Source organism: Oncorhynchus tshawytscha, linkage group LG34, assembly GCF_018296145.1.
Source record: "Oncorhynchus tshawytscha isolate Ot180627B linkage group LG34, Otsh_v2.0, whole genome shotgun sequence".
In the NCBI taxonomy this organism is placed as follows: domain Eukaryota; kingdom Metazoa; phylum Chordata; class Actinopteri; order Salmoniformes; family Salmonidae; genus Oncorhynchus; species Oncorhynchus tshawytscha.
The window spans coordinates 1152578-1170336 of record NC_056462.1 but is presented as its reverse complement, the minus strand read 5'-3'; the positions used below and the strand labels follow the sequence as shown (position 1 = coordinate 1170336).

Genomic DNA, 17759 nt, shown 5'->3' with positions numbered 1-17759 from the left:
TCCATATTTACTTTCATATATGAACGTAATTATATCAATAGTTATCTATAAAGGCATTTCCACCACCATTTCCCGCATAATTAATTTTACCTGCACAAAAAAAGCCCATGTCTTATGTTGGAATTTATAAAATTACAACGACACTTCCTGTTTCTGTCAAAGCTGTCGTGTTTTTTTTAATAAGATATGACTTTACTTGGATGACAAGGACCATGGTCTTTAGATAATTGCATTTTATAATTGCAAACGTCAAAGCATAGCTTAATATAGTAAACCCAGAATATTGCCACGTTACATGCTGCAGTCAGCATTATTGTGAAACAGTTTTTTGAGTCATGTGATTTCTAGACTCACCTCAAATGGGACAAACCAAACGCCGAATGCTTGTCTGCTCTGCGAGACAAGCAATTTGCCATCAAATGCGCCCATGCGGCCGAAATTTATCTTTTGGAATTGCATTAGGCTACTGTACACTAGGGGCGGATTTTGACCTCGCAACTCTCAAAACATCATTAATCTGCGGATGACATTCAGGCATAGACCGCTGCTGGATTTATTTCCCGAAATGAATTCCGCTGTTGAACCGAAAACGTCAAAACAGCAAGAAAATTGTCAGGCTAGAATAAGACAAGAGCTAAAAAGTCTTCGGGTATGACGGTTAAAATGCGGGTTGGAATTGTATCACTGCACTAACGTAGCAATTTATTGTAGCTATGCAGGCCTTAATACTGCATTTGCCCACAGATTCCATCCACCAGTACTACCTGACATCCACGAGCGTGTCTGTGTAGTCTATTGCAGTCATTTTTGCTTATAGGATTTTTACGGGACAAAACTTGTGGCAATCTAATGTTGACAACTAAGCTGCTTTGGGAGATCTATTATATCGGCCAAATATTATCGACGAGATACGGTGAGTATTGCATGTGTGCTATGACATTTTGTATCGAACGTGTATGTTTTTCTGTGATGCAGTGATGCGAGTTGCGGTAAATAAAGCGGTTCCCCCATAACACGCATGCGTCCTAACAGGTGTAAATTGCACGATATGCAATGGCATCTGAAGTAGCCCTATGCCTGGTAGAAAAGTCCCTCATGTTCGTGTAAACCCCTCGCTATTTCGATTAATACAGTGCATGCAAGGATGGAGAATTTTCGGCTAAATTAAATCACATGAAGGTTTAGGTTATAATTATAGGGCTTTGATAAGCATCATTTTTCTATTTGAAGAATACACCACATGTGCAGATAAACACATTGAATAATATTTGTTCATGTCTATTTGCTTGTGATTATTCAGGTTCATATGTATACTGTACCACTTTTTGGTCACAACATGGGCTGGATAACTAGCCTGGACACCAGGGTTGGGCTCAATTCGAATTGAAGGCAGTGTATCTAGTGTATCCAGTAAACATCGTGCACATTTTGTAAATATTTGATTCTTACAAGCAAAAACATATTATTTGCAAATAGCAAAAATAAGGACAAACATGGGTCAACTACAGATGCAGTTAGATATTATGCTTAAGTCATTGATGGCAAACAGAATGTGAAAGGATAGTTCACAAAAAAACACATCAAATTTCATGCATACCTAAAGTAATGTATCGATAGGTGGGATGTTCTGTCATGTTGCTTATTCTTATCCAAACCTTTCAGATCTGCATTAGTGCCTAACAGGTTGTTTCTGGACAGGGCTTATATCTTTTTCAAACCAAGCTGCAGCCCTCTCCAGAAGCAAACATCCTCTAGCCCCTACATCTAGGTAGTTATGAAACAATATCAGATGGAATGCTGGCGCTATTGCCTCTAGCTCTTGTATGATCCCTGAAGTAGGTTTGTAGAGCACTTTGGGTTGGGATTTATATGTCTTAATACAGGGCTTCTTGTTTAATACATGGCTATTAGTAGGAGCTATTGGATGCATCCCAAATGGCACCCTATTCCCCATATAGTTCCGTATGGGTCCTGGTCAAAAGTAGAGAACTTCAAAGGGAATAGGGTGCCATTTGGGACAGCGATACAGTATTAATGGGAGGTATAATTCATCCTGCTCATTGTTTCCATGGCACATCTGAGATCTGACTACATTGTCAGACAGGAGGAGGATAACCATCTTTCAAGAAAAATGTGGCTGGTTGGACCCAGAAAATATTATAGAATATAAAATATTATGTGTTATATAGCAGTGTCTTTATGGATTAGAACCATTAAAGTGATAGTCCATAGCCAACTCTTAGAGAAGGGTATGAGATGCTTTACCGGTAACATTTCCATTATTTTTGCTCTGTAACACTGTAACACTGTAATTACTACAATAACAACATTGTAATAACATATTATTTTAGTAATGCTTTACAATCACATAGTGATAGAGATGGAGTTCAATGTAGAATAAAGTGCAATTACAGTGTTATTACACTCCTATAAGAGCAACCTAAGGTTTTGTAATGTGCTTCTGGGTTACCTACCTGTAGGCTATTAAGCTTATTACTTGGCCGAGCCCTAATCCTACTTCATATGGAATTAATTCTGTGGATTCCTGGAAAACATCAGGACTCGGCAGCATCACAGCTCAGCAACAAGATCAACAACCTGTCCTGTCTGTAATGTATGTTTGGGTGAATTTTAATTGAAGGCAGTCAATTCAGGAAGTGATTTAAATAAAATTAAAATAAAAACAGTGATTTAATTTTATTTTTTTTAAATACACTATATATACAAAAGTGTGTGGACACCCCTTCAAATTAGTGGATTCGGCTATTTCGTCCACACCCGTTGCTGACAGATGTATAACATCGAGCAGACAGGAATGCAATCTCCATAGACAAACATTGGCAGAAGAATTTCTTGTCGTGATGTGTGTTTTGTCCTATATTTTTATTTAATACATTTTATTATTAATCCCAGCCCCCATCCCCGAATTTGTTCTTAACAGGCTTGCCTAGTTAAATTAAGGTTAAATTAAAAATAAACAAATAAATGGCCTTACTGAAGAGCTCAATGAGTTTCAACGTGGCACCGTCACAGGATGCCACCTTTCCAACAAGTCGGTTGGTCAAATTTCTTTCATGCTAGAGCTGCCCTGGTCAACTGTAAGTGTTGTTATTATGAAGTGGAAACATCTAGGAGCAACAATGTCTCAGCAGCAAAGTGGTAGCCACACAAGCTCTAAGAATGGGACCTCCGAGTGCTGAAGCATGTAAAAAATCATCTGTCCTCCGTTGCAATTCTCACTACAGAGTTCCAAACTGCCTCTGGAAGCAACGTCAACACAATAACTGTTCGTCAGGAGCTTCATGAAATGGATTTCCATGGCCGAGCAGCTGCACACAAGCCTAAGAGCACTATTGCACATGAGTGGTGTAAAGCCATTGGACTCTGGAGCAGTGGAAACGTGTTCTCTGGAGTGATGAATAACGCTTCACCATCTGGCAGTCTGATGGATGAATCCGTCAGATTCGCCCAACATCAGTGCCCAACCTCACTAATGCTCTTGTGGCTGAATGGAATCAAGTCCCCGCAGCAATGTTCCAACATCTAGTTGAAAGCCTGTCCAGAAGAGTGGAGGCTGTTATAGCAGGAAAGAGGGGACCAACTCCATATTGATGCCCATGATTTTGGAATGAGATTTTCGACGAGCAGGTGTCCACATACTTTTGGCCATGTAGTGTATCTTCTACTCTTCAGTTAATTGAGAAGTCATTGTAAATAGATGCCCTTTTTTCAATTATCCGCTTGGAATGTCAGTTTACTTCCAGAATCGACTGACTTCCATTCATATTGACCCCAACCCTGCAGGGAGCCTCATTCACCTAGTTAGCAAACTATATGTGCTGTTTTGGTATGGGGAGTATCCAGACCTTCACACAGTCCTAAAGTGATTAAATCATTTGATGAAATGCCAGGGTGAACTGTATTTTTCAGTGCTGTGACAACCCGTGACTTGAAAATGCAGCTACAGCCTGTGAACTGACTGTTGATTCAGTGTCCAAGTAAGCTGTACAGTTCCAACATTGTCCACCCAGCTCACGTCAATCACAACACAGAGAAGCCATTGCAACTGTAGGCCTAGTCTCTATGGTCACTAGTATCTAGTATCTATAGTCACTTATATAACTATCATCATCAAGATTCTATTTAGGTGTATGTAAAATAAAATCATAACACTTTGAGAAGGTCATAAACAATGTATTAAGGCATAGGATAAAACAATGGCAGTAACGCAACATAATAGCAGGGGCGATTCTAAGAAGTATTTTAATGGGGGGCCAGAGCGGGGACCAAGCACCAGTAAGGGGTGGCCCTGGGAAATCAGGAAATTGTATCACAAATAGCATTGACAATTGGCTTAAACTATGATGCATTTTACTGAAAAACTGTTTCAACTGTTAATTTGTATCTGTCCCTAATCTGTTCAAAAAATCTATTTGAAAATGAACACAGGGAAAATATTCAAGTTAGATACATGAGAACTTAAGTGGTAACTCACTGCTATTAAATATTAGGGCAATGCAACGGTAACAGAGTGACATTGAGAACCAGATTTTTCACTTTAAAATGTATTTCAAACAAAAACCAATGACTACTACTTTTAACAATTCCTGCATATTTTTTTTTTACAAAAGCACATTTACTTGTAGAACAGAGCAGATGCAAAGTTTGGTAACAGAATGATGCTTTGTGCTGTTTGTGCCGTCATTGCCCAACGTTTTTTTTTAAAGCCAACGATTTGTCCCATCTCTCTTTAGACTTGGTCCCATTGTCATTCAATGTACAATAGTGCTATTCCAAAGCTTCCCTATGGATGAGCCTGGGAATGACTTCAATGGATCTCTTTGGAAGTGCAAGGCAGGGATGTAATGGATTGGTCCCATGGCCTGCCAGCTCCCTCTTCCCAGTATGTCCAGCTGTGGCAAACCTCCCCCACTCTCCGGAGAAGGTAAACAACAGCTCCCATCACACAAGTCACTAAATCCTACCAAACCCAATGTATGATTATAACCAGTGGCCAAGTGCTATTTCCTCTAAGATTTACATGGACACATAAGGACTTACCCCTCAGGATGTATTGTATGATTAAAGTGTTTTCTATGGATATATCTCATAACAGGGGTCTTAAACTCCTGGTCCAAGAGCCACATTTGTATATCCCATTGCTATTAGAACATAAAAACAACTGGTGACTACTCTCCCTCCAGGGTCAGGCTCTAACTCTCTGGCATGGGTCAAACTCTTCAAAAAGCCTGGAGGTGTTGGTGGGGGTCTGGGGAAGTCCTATCAGCCTGGGAGCATGTTGTCTCTGGCTCTCACCAAAGGCCTTCTGAACGAACCAGGCCAGAATAGCTGCTTCCTCAACAGTGCCGTACAGGTGAGTGCTAAACCTTGTCAATATGCAGGTTTATGCAATAGTTTAAACATAGCTTATTTCCTAAGGAAGGCTAAGGGGCAAGATTACTACTGAATTAAGATGTATCCATGTTTTAAGTAAGACCTAGGTCTACGTTTCATGTAGAACTTCCTGTAGGACTAAAACAGTAATAACATTTTATGTTACAGATTTTGTTCGATTAATACACATATAAATGTGATTTGAATATGACCTGTCTGTCATTTCACCGGAACAGGTGCTATGGCAGTTGGACATTTTCAGGAGGAGTTTGAGACAGCTTCCTGGTCATTTTTGTCTAGGGGATGCCTGCATTTTCTGCGCTTTAAAGGTTTGTATATAATATCATCATCACAATACATCTTCCACCTAGTTTGATAACTTATTCAAGAGATCACAAGATGTCCAAGTTCACCATACCACTCATTAAAATGTAGAATAGTTATTATGTTTCTATTTAAACAAAAATAGCCGTTGATATTTGTAGATATTTTAAACCCACCCACTGGGAACACACTGGTTGAATCAATATTGTTTCTACTTTATTTCAATAAAATAACGTTGATCCAACATGAAATAGATGTAAAATTGACGTCTGTGCCTAGTCGGCAGTGTTCCACATCAAGAATTAAGACTAATCCTGGACTGCATTGAACATTCTTTCTGGGTCCAGGAAACCGGCCCTTAGTGACTTGATAAGTAAGGCAACTTACAGTACTAAGTAATTCTCTACGATGCATTTTCCCCCTGCAGAGTATTTTCAGCCAGTTCCAGGAGAGCCGAGAGCGAGCGTTGCCTTCAGATAGCCTGCGCCACGCCCTTGCCGAAACCTTTAAGGACGAGCAACGCTTCCAACTAGGCCACATGGACGACGCTGCAGAGTGCTTTGTAAGTCAGAACTGTAGCTTTCTTTTTTAGCGGTCGCAATGTCATATCAGCCTTTTTTATTGAACTAAAGTAGTTTCCCCAAAACTCTCCTTTGGTACCCCTTAAATTTGCTAAATTCCAGTAACTTTCCCAAAAGTAATTTTGCAACCCTAACCCAGCCTACTCTATGTATTCCAGTACAAATACACCTGATTCAACTAGTCACTTAACCAGTTAAGTCAGCTGTGATAGTTCTGGAATAAATCAAATAAGGGCAAACGGCTGGGGGTACTTTAAGGAGAGGTTTGGGAAACACTGAGCTAAAAGAACAGAAGCTAGGAGGTCAGAGGGTATTTTCTGCTTAGAACAGACAAGGTTATAGCTCCAAATGAGATATTTGGGGATTCTCCCAGAGCTGTCAATGGTACCATCTTAGGTGAAGACCATAACAACCTAGGAAGACGCCAGGGGTAAGACAAGATGACATTTCTCCTATGCTGCAAAAAAAATACATTTCAAATTTTGAGCAGTTGAGTTTCTTTTTGGTCAACTCTGTTAACATTGTTTCATTGATTACATAGTTGAAATGTGAATTCTTGCACAGTATATTAATAGTTCACCACTGAATCAGGATGATTTACTTGTTTAATATTTCTGTATGCTTACTTTGCATGTTATCATTTTTGGCTAACATTAGCATGGCCATTGATAGTCATTAAAATTCAACATAATATATCAGTGAACAGTCATTTTAAATGGATAGTGCGAGATAAATTATTTAATATACACTGAGTGTACCAAACATTAGGAAAACCTGCTCTTTCCATGACATAGACTGAACAGGTGAAAACTATGATCCCTTATTGATGTCACCACTTCAATCAGTGTAGATAAAGTGGAGGAGACAGGTTAAAGAAGCTTTGAGACAATTGGGACATGGATTGTGTATGTATTTGTATTTATTAGGGATCCCCATTAGCTGCTGCAAAGGGGTCTTCCTGGGGTCCAAGCACATTACAGCACTTACATTACACATAGATAAAACAGTACATCATATAACATTATACCACCACTACATATCTACAATACAAAATGTATAATACCACCATACAACAATATTACAATGTACGTGTGTGGGGAGTGCGTGTGCTAGTGCCTGTGTGCGTATGCGTGTGTCTGTACCTGTGTGTGTGTGTGTGTGTGTGTGTGTGTGTCTCTTTACACTCCCCGCTGTTCCATAAGATGTTTTTTTATCTTTAAAAAAATTCTGATTCTACTGCTTGCATCAGTTACCTGATGTGGAATATAGTTCAATGTAGTCATGGCTCTATGTAGTACTGTGCACCTCCCATAGTCTGTTCTGGACTTGGGGATTGTGGAGACATCTCTTGCGAGGTATGCATGGGTGTCCGAGCTTTGTACTACTGGAGTAGTTTAAAAAGCCCAGTGCATTCAGCTTGTCAACACCTCTTACAAAAACAAGTAGTGATGAAGTCAATCTCTCCTCCACTTTGAACCATGAGAGATTGACATGCATATCATTAATGTTAGCTCCCTGTGTACATTCTGAGCCAATTGTAATTTTCCTAAGTCCCTCTTTGTGGCACCTGACCACACGACTGAACAGTAGTCCAGGTGCGACAAAACTATGGCCTGTAGGACCTGCCTTGTGGATAGTATTGTTAAGAAGGCAGAGCCTTGCTTCATTATGGACAGATGTGTCCCATTCAGAGGGTGAATGGCCAAGACAAAAGATTGAAGTGCCTTTGAACGGTGTACGGTTGTACAGTAGGTGCCAGGCGCACCGGTTTGAGTGTGTCAATAACTGCATCACTGCTAGGTTTTTCACGCTCAACAGTTTGCCGTGTGTATCGAGAATGGTCCATCACCCAAAGGACATCCAGCAAACTTGACACAACTGTGGGAAGAATTGGAGTCAACATGGACCATCATCCCTGTGGAATGCTTTCGACACCTTATAGTCCATGGTCTGACGAATTGAGGCATGGACTACAAGTGCAACTCAATATTAGGAAGGTGTTCTTAATGTTTTGTACACTCAGTGTACACTGTTATGTTTTTACTCACAGATATGTGTATCAGGATAGTTTGGACTTCATATGCTAAGGATGTAATGGAAAACTCTTAACAGTAACTGACTTCAGATGTCTGACCTCATTTTGTTTAATTCTTGGTGCACAAGGAGAACATTCTGGAGAGAATTCACCTGCACATAGTTTCTGACACAGCGACTGAGGCCTGCACATCCAAGTCCTGCATTACCCACCAGAAGTTTGCCATGACACTTTATGAACAGGTAATGTGAAGTATTTATTCCACTGTTGATTGGGAAGAGGGAAAAGGAGAGACATATAGACTATTGGATAACACTCTACTTAAGGGATATAGGCATTATGATATGTATATAATGCATTATAAGCCTTGCCAATAGTATTTATGAAGTGTTTATAATGTGTTTTCATCTTATAATGAAACCGCTATTTTCAGCCATTTTCAGTTGATACATTTCCACATAAAAATGTAGCATTTTATAAGTTCCTTTATAAAACTGTTATAAGGACTTATACATGCTTGTAACAAGTAATAATACTGTATGCCTTAAGTAAAGTGTTACCCAATAGTGAGATACTCACTAACAACAAAAAGATTATTAAACCAAGTCAATTCAATAGATCTTTATTGTCCCCAAAGGGCAATTCTTACGCCACTTAAGAAAGACATATACATGCATAAATAAAAGCATACACACAGCAAATATACACAGCTAAGGGAAGATGTTTGTTTTTTTTAAACATAAATGAGATTTAGTCAAATATACTGTATATAGATGACCCGAAGGCCAATCTGATAAGGCCTATACACATATCGTCGGATTTCCAATTTCAACTTTCTCTATAGTTATTCTGTTATTTTAATTTGACATGAAACTTGTTTTCCCCCCCCTACAGTTTGTATGTCGTAGTTGTGGCGCCTCCTCGGACCCCCTTCCTTTCACAGAGCTAGTGCATTATGTTTCCACCACAGCCCTATGGTAAGTACTTCCTCTAAGAAACTTGTCAAACTGAACTGAATCTTTGCTCTAAGCCAAAATTGGATTCTCTGGTGAGATGGCGCTGCAGTGGATAGCTGCCGTCTTACGGGCTCCTAATATTTTGTGTTTTTTTACGCTGATCTTAACTTATTTCCACCATCATTTCCTGTGACCGAAAACAGCTTCTGGACATCAGAACAGCGATCACTAACCTCGATTTGGATGAAAATTTCTACTACAACGAGTTGGCAACTCTGGACATTATGCTTATCGCCGGGATTCGAAAGAGGAAGAGGCGGAGAAAGAGAGGCAAGCGAGGCAGAGTCATGATTAAGCTATGTCAGTGAGACTCTAGAACGTCATTGCCCTCTGTTTTGTAGGCGAACGTACAATCACTAGATAACAAACTGGACGAGCTCCGTTCGAGACTATCCTATCAATGGAACCTGAAGAACCGTAATATCCTATGTTTCTCGAAGTCGTGACTGAACAAGAACTTGGATAATATACACCTCGCTGGCTTTTCCATGCACCATCAAGATCAGACTACCACATCAGTCACTGGCTTTATTAATTATTGCCTCGAAGACATCGTCCCCACAGTGACCATACGTACAGTACATATCCCAACCAGAAGCCATGGATTAAGGGCAACATCCTCACTGAGCTAAAGGCAAGAGCTGCTGCTTTCAGGGAGCAAGATACAGATCCGAACGCTAATAAGAAATCCCACAGACCTTCTAGGAGCCATCAAACAGGCAAAACGTCAATACAAGACTAGTATCGAATCCTACTACGCCGGCTCTGACACTCATCGGATGTAGCAATGCTTGCAAATTATCCCAGATTACAAAGGGAAACCCAGCCTCGAGCTGCCCAGTGACACAAGCCTAGCAGACAAGCTAAATGCCGTCTATGCACGCTTCGAGGCAAGCAACCCTGAACCATGCATGAGTGCATAAGTAGTTCTGGACAACTGTGGGATCTCGCTCTCCGCAGCCGATGTGAGTCAAACCTTTAAACAGGTTAACATTTACAAGGCCGCAGGGCCAGATGGATTACCAGGATGCTTAGTCAGAGCATGTTCTGACCAGCTGTCTGGTGGTTTCACTGATATCAACCTCTCCCGGACCCAGTCTGTAATAAATGCATGTTTCAAGCAGACCCCCATATTCCCTGTGCCCAAGAATGCCAAGGTAACTTGTCTAAATGGCTATCCCGCCGTAGCACTCACATCTGTAGCCATGAAATGCTTTGAAAGTCTGGTCATGGCTCACATCAACACCATCATCCCAGGCACTCTAGACCCAGTGGTTAGAGCGTTGGACTAGTAACCGGAAGGTTGCAAGTTCAAACCCCCGAGCTGACAAGGTACAAATCTGTCGTTCTGCCCCTGAACAGGCAGTTAACCCACTGTTCCTAGGCTGTCATTGGGCCTAGCCCAAATCATGAAAACAGCCCCATTATTCTTCCTCCACCAAACTTTACAATTGGCACCATGCATTGGGGCAGGTCGCATTCTCCTGGCGTCCGCCAAACCCATTTGTCATTCGGACTTCCAGATGGTGAAGCATGATTCATCACTCCAGAGTCCAATGACGGCGCGCTTACACCATTCCAGCTGACGCTTGACATTGTGCATGGTGATCTTAGGCTTGTGTGCGGCTGCTCGGCCATGGAAACCCATTTCATGAAGCTCCCGACGAACAGTTATTGTATGTAGTGAGTGTTGCAACCCGAGGACAGACGATTTTCACACGCTGGGCACTTCAACATTCGGGGGCATTCCCGTTCTGTGAGCTTGTGACCTAACAATTTGCTGCTGAGCTGTTGTTGCTCCTAGACGTTTTTACTTCACAATAACAGCACCTACAGTTGACCGGGGCATCTCTAGCAGGGCAGAAATTTGACGAATTGACTTGTTGGAAAGGTGACATCCTATGACGGTGCCATGTTGAAAGTCACTGAGCTCTTCTGTAAGGCCATTCTACTGCCAATGTTTGTCTATGGAGATTGCATGGCTGTGTGCACAACTTTATACACCTGTCAGCAACAGGTGTGGCTGAAATAGCAGAATACAGTAATTTGAAGGGGTGTTCACATACTTTTGTATATATAATGTATCTACTTCAATTACCTCGTACCCCTGCACATCGATAACCTCAATTTGTCAGGGCATGGACTACAAGGTGCCGAATGCGTTCCACAGGGATGCTAGCCTGGGTATCCTTTGGGTGGTGAACCATTCTTGATACAGAAGGGAAACTATTGAGTGTGAAAAACCCAGCAACGTTGCAGTTCTTGACACACTCAAACGGATATGCCTGGCAACTACTACCATACCACTTTCAAAGGCACTTAAATATATTGTCTTGCCCATTCACCCTCTGAATGGCACACATATACAATCCATGTCTCAATTGTCTTATGGCTTAAAATAATTCTTTAACCTGTCTCCCCCTTCATCTACACTGATTGAAGTGGATTTAACAGGTGATAGCAATAAGGGATCATAGCTTTCACCTGGGTTCACCTGGTCAGTCTATATCATGAAAAGAGCAGGGGTTCCTAATGTTGTGTACACTTAGTGTCTAGCAAGTTATCGTTACTCATTGTGTATGTATTCCTTGTGTTATTATTTTTTCTATATTTTTCTCTCTGCATTGTTGGGAAAAACCTGTACGTAAGCATTTCACCTGTTGTTTTATGAAGCATGCGACAAATAACATTTGATTTGACAGTGCATAGGCATCATTCTACGATAACTGTAAGGCAATAACCTATGCGAATGCCTTGTACCAGGTGTGTAAGCACAACTAGTTATAGAATAGACCTACTGCTCTAGTAGGTCGTCCAACTAAACTTTTAGTTCCAAAGTACTCCAACTGCATAATGTGCTAGTGGTAGGTAAGACTTTACACTACAATGTTATTATAACTGTTTAACTTGTGTGTGGTAAGTACAGTGTGTCAGTACAGTGTAGTAACTATACAGTAACTGTACTGTACTTACAGAAATAATTACACAGTAATAAGGGCTGTAAGGCACTAATGTAAAGTGTGACCGTACTAGCCTGCTAAGGGTCACTGCATACATTTGTTCCTCTTCCACTTGCTGTTAGTTTTGGATAAGGCTTATGTGATTTACAGTGCAGAAAGACACCCCTATTATCCCGCCTCCTCTGTGTCCCAGCCAACAGGTGGGCCACGTCCTGGGGAAGAACGACAGGCTTCGGTCGGACATGTTCGGGGAATTGCTGCAGGCGGCAAACACCATCGGTGACCTACGGAACTGTCCGGTATGTTGCTAGCTCATTTTCATTGTGAACCATAGTTTGAAGTCGAATATCCAATGTGATATATTTGTTTTTGACATGTGGCCATGTTGTTATCTATGCAGCCATAAAGTTGGTGCTGAACAATGTGACTGCAATGTGTCATTTAGAGGAACTCATCCCAGCTTCGAGCAGTACATGACTCCAATGGATTTTTTTAATGCTTTCTGAACTGTGTGAAAGTCCCTTACTGAAGCAATGTTCAGTATGAATGGATTCTACCAGCTATTCTATCAGTATCAAAAACATTCTGTGATATAAAATACAATGGGAAACATCTTCACAGTAAACGCTACTCTTTAAATACTACAATAATGTTTTATTGAACTGAACCCTTAAAGTATGACCATCATAACAATATATTATAGCTACTGTACCTGCAGTATCCCAAAGCAAGTGAATGCAGATCCAGACATTATTTAATTCAAACCCGCATCGAGCTGATTTCTACTGTCTGTATTCTGCTGTGTGACATTATGATGGGAACAGGCCTGAAGGAGAGGCTGCCAGACTAGTGCTAGGGATATAAATAGCAGTTAAGGCTTATCCACTGTTGCTCTCTCATCTCGATTGGCTAGCACTGGTCTACCACTTCAATGTGCGTCAGCCCTGGTTAAAGTGCTATGTTCCATTAACCCTTTCTACTGTGCCTGGGAAAAATAAAATCATATCACACAGGATTCTTAAAGTTAGATATTAAAGCTATTTTTGTATTTTCTGTAATGAAAGTTGTTTTACATTTTTCATATTAACAACATTAAGAATAATTAACAACATGTAAATAATAATTATAAAGGATTAGTAAATAGTTAGTATAGTATTCATAGTATTCATCATTTATTAATCCTTACTCCATTTAAAATATGTTTAATGTATTTCTATTCATTAGTTAAGTATTTTTGCATGGCCTCGTCTAGTGTGGGCTATTTATACCTTAAAAATACTTAATAAATATTTTGAGATACCAGTGTAATTTCTCACGAAGATGGCAATTGGTAGACATTCCAGCAGTACCTGATGCTCATGAAGGTCTCAAAATGGCCCCTAGAACATATCAATGGTTAACCAATAAGCACACAATACAGAGGGTCATTAAGAAAATACACTGCTCAAAAAAATAAACACTAAAATAACACATCCTAGATCTGAATGAATGAAATATTCTTATTAAATACATTTTTCTTTACATAGTTGAATGTGCTGACAGCAAAATCACACAAAAATTATCAAAGGAAATCAAATTTATCAACCCATGGAGGTCTGGATTTGGAGTCACACTCAAAATTAAAGTGGAAAACCACACTACAGGCTGATCCAACTTTGATGTAATGTCCTTAAAACAAGTCAAAATGAGGCTCAGTAGTGTGTGTGGTCTCCACGTGCCTGTATGACCTCCCTACAACGCCTGGCATTGCTCCTGATGAGGTGGCGGATGGTCTCCTGAGGGATCTCCTCCCAGACCTGGACTAAAGCATCCGCCAACTCCTGGACAGTCTGTGGTGCAACGTGGCGTTGGTGGATGGAGCGAGACATGATGTCCCAGATGTGCTCAATTGGATTCAGGTCTGGGGAACGGGCGGGCCAGTCCATAGCATCGATGCCTTCCTCTTGCAGGAACTGCTGACACACTCCAGCCACATGAGGGCTAGCATTGTCTTGCATTAGGAGGAACCCAGGGCCAACCGCACCAGCATATGATCTCACAAGGGGTCTGAGGATCTCATCTCGGTACCTAATGGCAGATCTCATCTCGGTACCTACCTCTGGCGAGCACATGGAGGGCACGTGCGGCCCCCCAAAGAAATGCCACCACACACCATGACTGACCCACTGCCAAACCGGTCATGCTGGAGGATGTTGCAGGCAGCAGAACGTTCTCCACAGCGTCTCCAGACTCTGTCACGTCTGTCACATGCTCAGTGTGAACCTGCTTTCATCTGTGAAGAGCACAGGGCGCCAGTGGCGAATTTGCCAATCTTGGTGTTCTCTGGCAAATGCCAAACGTCCTGCACGGTGTTGGGCTGTAAGCACAAACCCCACCTGTGGACATTGGGCCCTCATACCACCCTCATGGAGTCTGTTTCTGACCGTTTGAGCAGACACATGCACATTTGTGGCCTGCTGGAGGTCATTTTGCATGGCTCTGGCAGTGCTCCTCCTTGCACAAAGGCGGAGGTAGCGGTCCTGCTGCTGGGTTGTTGCCATCCTACGGCCTCCTCCACGTCTCCTGATGTACTGGCCCGTCTCCTGGTAGCGCCTCCATGCTCTGGACACTACGCTGACAGACACAGCAAACCTTCTTGCCACAGCTCGCATTGATGTGCCATCCTGGATGAGCTGCACTACCTGAGCCACTTGTGTGGGTTGTAGACTCCGTCTCATGCTACCACTAGAGTGAAAGCACCGCCAGCATTCAAAAGTGACCAAAACATCAGCCAGGAAGCATAGGAACTGAGAAGTGGTCTGTGGTCCCCACCTGCAGAACCACTCCTTTATTGGGGGTGTCTTGCTAATTGCCTATAATTTCCACCTGTTGTCTATTCCATTTGCACAACAGCATGTGAAATTTATTGTCAATCAGTGTTGCTTCCTAAGTGGACAGTTTGATTTCACAGAAGTGTGATTGACTTGGAGTTACATTGTGTTGTTTAAGTGTTCCCTTTATTTTTTTGAGCAGTGTATATAGTCAAACATCTGATGTCAGGACTTGAGGAAGCGTTGTAATGGAATGTTCTGCTTATGTTGTCAACCTCGCCAACGCAAAATAATCATAAAACAGGGAGATGTAGCCTACACACAACAGCAATTTTTCACTAGTGGATTTTTATTTATTCAATACTACTGATATATGATTGAGGTATAAATGTTACATGTATGATTTGCAGTTAGAAATGTTACATGTACTGTATAAACTTCAAATGCCTGCAGTGCCTCAGTCTTTTAACAACAGACTATTTTCACACATGGCTTTGTTTGGCAGCACCTTTACATGTCTTTTAAAGGCAGTAAGGTTTTAAACGTAATGGGATAGTTCAGCGGAATAATGTATTCAGATATGTGCTTCCTTATCTCATAAGCAGTATATGGACTGCTATGGGCAGTAGATAGCCTGGCGGGTTGGAGCACCGAAGGTTGCTGGATCGAATCCCCGAGCTGACAAGGTAAAAATCTGTCATTCTGCCCCTGAGCAACACCGTTAACCCATTGTTCCCTGGGCGCCGAGGATGTTGATGAATTAATGCAACCCTCCCCATCTCTCTGATTCAGAGGGGTTTGATTAAATGCGGCAGACACATTTCACTAAGTAGACCTTTTCATGAGGATAAATTCTGTGCGTAAACCAAATCATCTGTTCGCAGGAGTAGTTTCAGTGTTTGGGTCTTCGTCACTGATTATTTGGATGTACCAGGAATGGGTGAATGTAGTGCTTAAACGTTGACCGCTTCATGCGTGTAGCGAAATTACCGGAAGGAGGCCAGGGGCTTTGGCGGAGAGTTTCCTTTTGCTTTGGCGGAGAGTTTCCTTTTGCTTTGGCGTAAAGTTTGCTTTGGCGGAGAGTTTCCTTTTGCTTTGGCGGAGAGTTTCCTTTTGCTTTGGCGGAGAGTTTCCTTTTGCGAGGATAGACTTCGCAAACACAAACACGCAAGGTTTTAGTTCTGGGTTAACTGAGATTCGACTGTCTAAAGGAGTGACTGCAATCCACACTTTGGTTTTGGTAGAAAAGTCACTGCCAAAAAAACACGTACAGTGCCTTCGGAAAGTATTCAGACCTCTTGACTTTTTTCACATTTCTTACGTTACAGCTTTATTCTAAAATGTATTAAATTGTTTTGTTCTAATCATCAATTTACACACAATACCGCATAATGACAAAGCAAAAACAGGTTTTTAGACATTTTTGCTAATTTCTTAAAAAGTAAAAACAGAAATATTACATTTACATAAGTATTCAGACCCTTTACTCAGTACTTTGTTTAAGCACCTTTGGCACCGACTACAGCATCAAGTCTTCTTGGGTATGACATTACAAACTTGGCACACCTGTATTTGGGGAGTTTCTCCCATTCTTCTCTGCAGATCGGATGGGGAGTGTTGCTGCACAGCTATTTTCAAGGTTCAATCGGGTTCAAGCCGGGCTCTGGCTGGGCCACTCAAGGTCATTCAGAGACTTGTCTCGAGGCCACTCCTGCATTGTCTTGGCTGTGTGCTTAGGGTTGTTGTCCTGTTGGAAGGTGAACCTTCGCCCTAGTCTGAATTCCTGAGCCATCTGGAGCTGGTTTTCATCAAGGATCTTTCTGTACTTTGCCCCCAGTCCCTGCCGCTGAAAAACAGCCCCACAGCATGATGCTGCCACCACAATGCTTCACTGTAGGGATGGTGCCAGGTTTCCTCCAGACATGACACTTGGCATTCAGCCTAAAGAGTTCAGTCTTGGTTTCATCAGACCAGAGAATTTTGTTTCCCATGGTCTGAGAGTCATTTAGGTGCCTTTTGGCAAACTCCAAGTGGGCTGTCATGTGCCTTTTACTGAGGAGGTGTTTTCATCTGCCCAGTCTACCATAAAGGACTGATTGGTGGAGTGCTGCAGAGATGGTTGTCCTTCTGGAAGGTTTTTCAATCTCCACAGAGGAACTCTAGAGTTTTGTCAGAGTGACAATTGGGTTCTTCGTCACCTCCCTGACCAAGGCCCTTCTCCCCAGATTGCTCAGTTTGGCCTGGAAGAGGAAGAGCCTACGTGGTTCCAAACTTATTCCATTGAAGAATTATGGATGCCACAGTGTTCTTGTGGACCTTCAATCCTGCAGACATTTTTTGGTACCCTTCCCCAGACCTATGAATTGACACAATCCTGTCTCAGATCTTTCCTTCAACTTCATGGCTTGGTTTTCGCTCAGACATGCACTGTCAACTGTTGGACCTTATATAGACAGGTGTTTACCTTTAAAAAATATTTCCAATCAATTGAATTTACCACAGGTGGACAATTAAGTTGTGGAAACATCTCAAGGATGATCAATGGAAACAGGATGCACCTGAGCTCAATTTCGAATCTCATGAATATACGCTTGTGTAAATAAGGTATTTAAGTTTTTTTTAAATACATTTGCAAACAT

At 41.6% G+C, this 17759-nt stretch overlaps 1 protein-coding gene across 2 annotated transcripts in view; it reads left to right on the top strand.

The window, feature by feature from the left end:
* The first annotated feature begins 365 nt into the window (after positions 1-365).
* usp53b (ubiquitin specific peptidase 53b) overlaps positions 366-17759 on the top strand; it is a 49117-nt gene continuing 31723 nt past the window's right edge. For both annotated transcript variants that reach the window (XM_024398386.2, XM_024398385.2), the window contains exons 1-8: positions 366-913; positions 4755-4945; positions 5205-5374; positions 5631-5723; positions 6146-6280; positions 8463-8576; positions 9229-9311; positions 12504-12609. In XM_024398386.2, coding sequence (XP_024254154.1) covers positions 4879-4945; positions 5205-5374; positions 5631-5723; positions 6146-6280; positions 8463-8576; positions 9229-9311; positions 12504-12609 — 768 coding nt within the window. In that variant the 5' untranslated portion in view covers positions 366-913; positions 4755-4878. The remainder of the gene's footprint in view (positions 914-4754; positions 4946-5204; positions 5375-5630; positions 5724-6145; positions 6281-8462; positions 8577-9228; positions 9312-12503; positions 12610-17759) is intronic.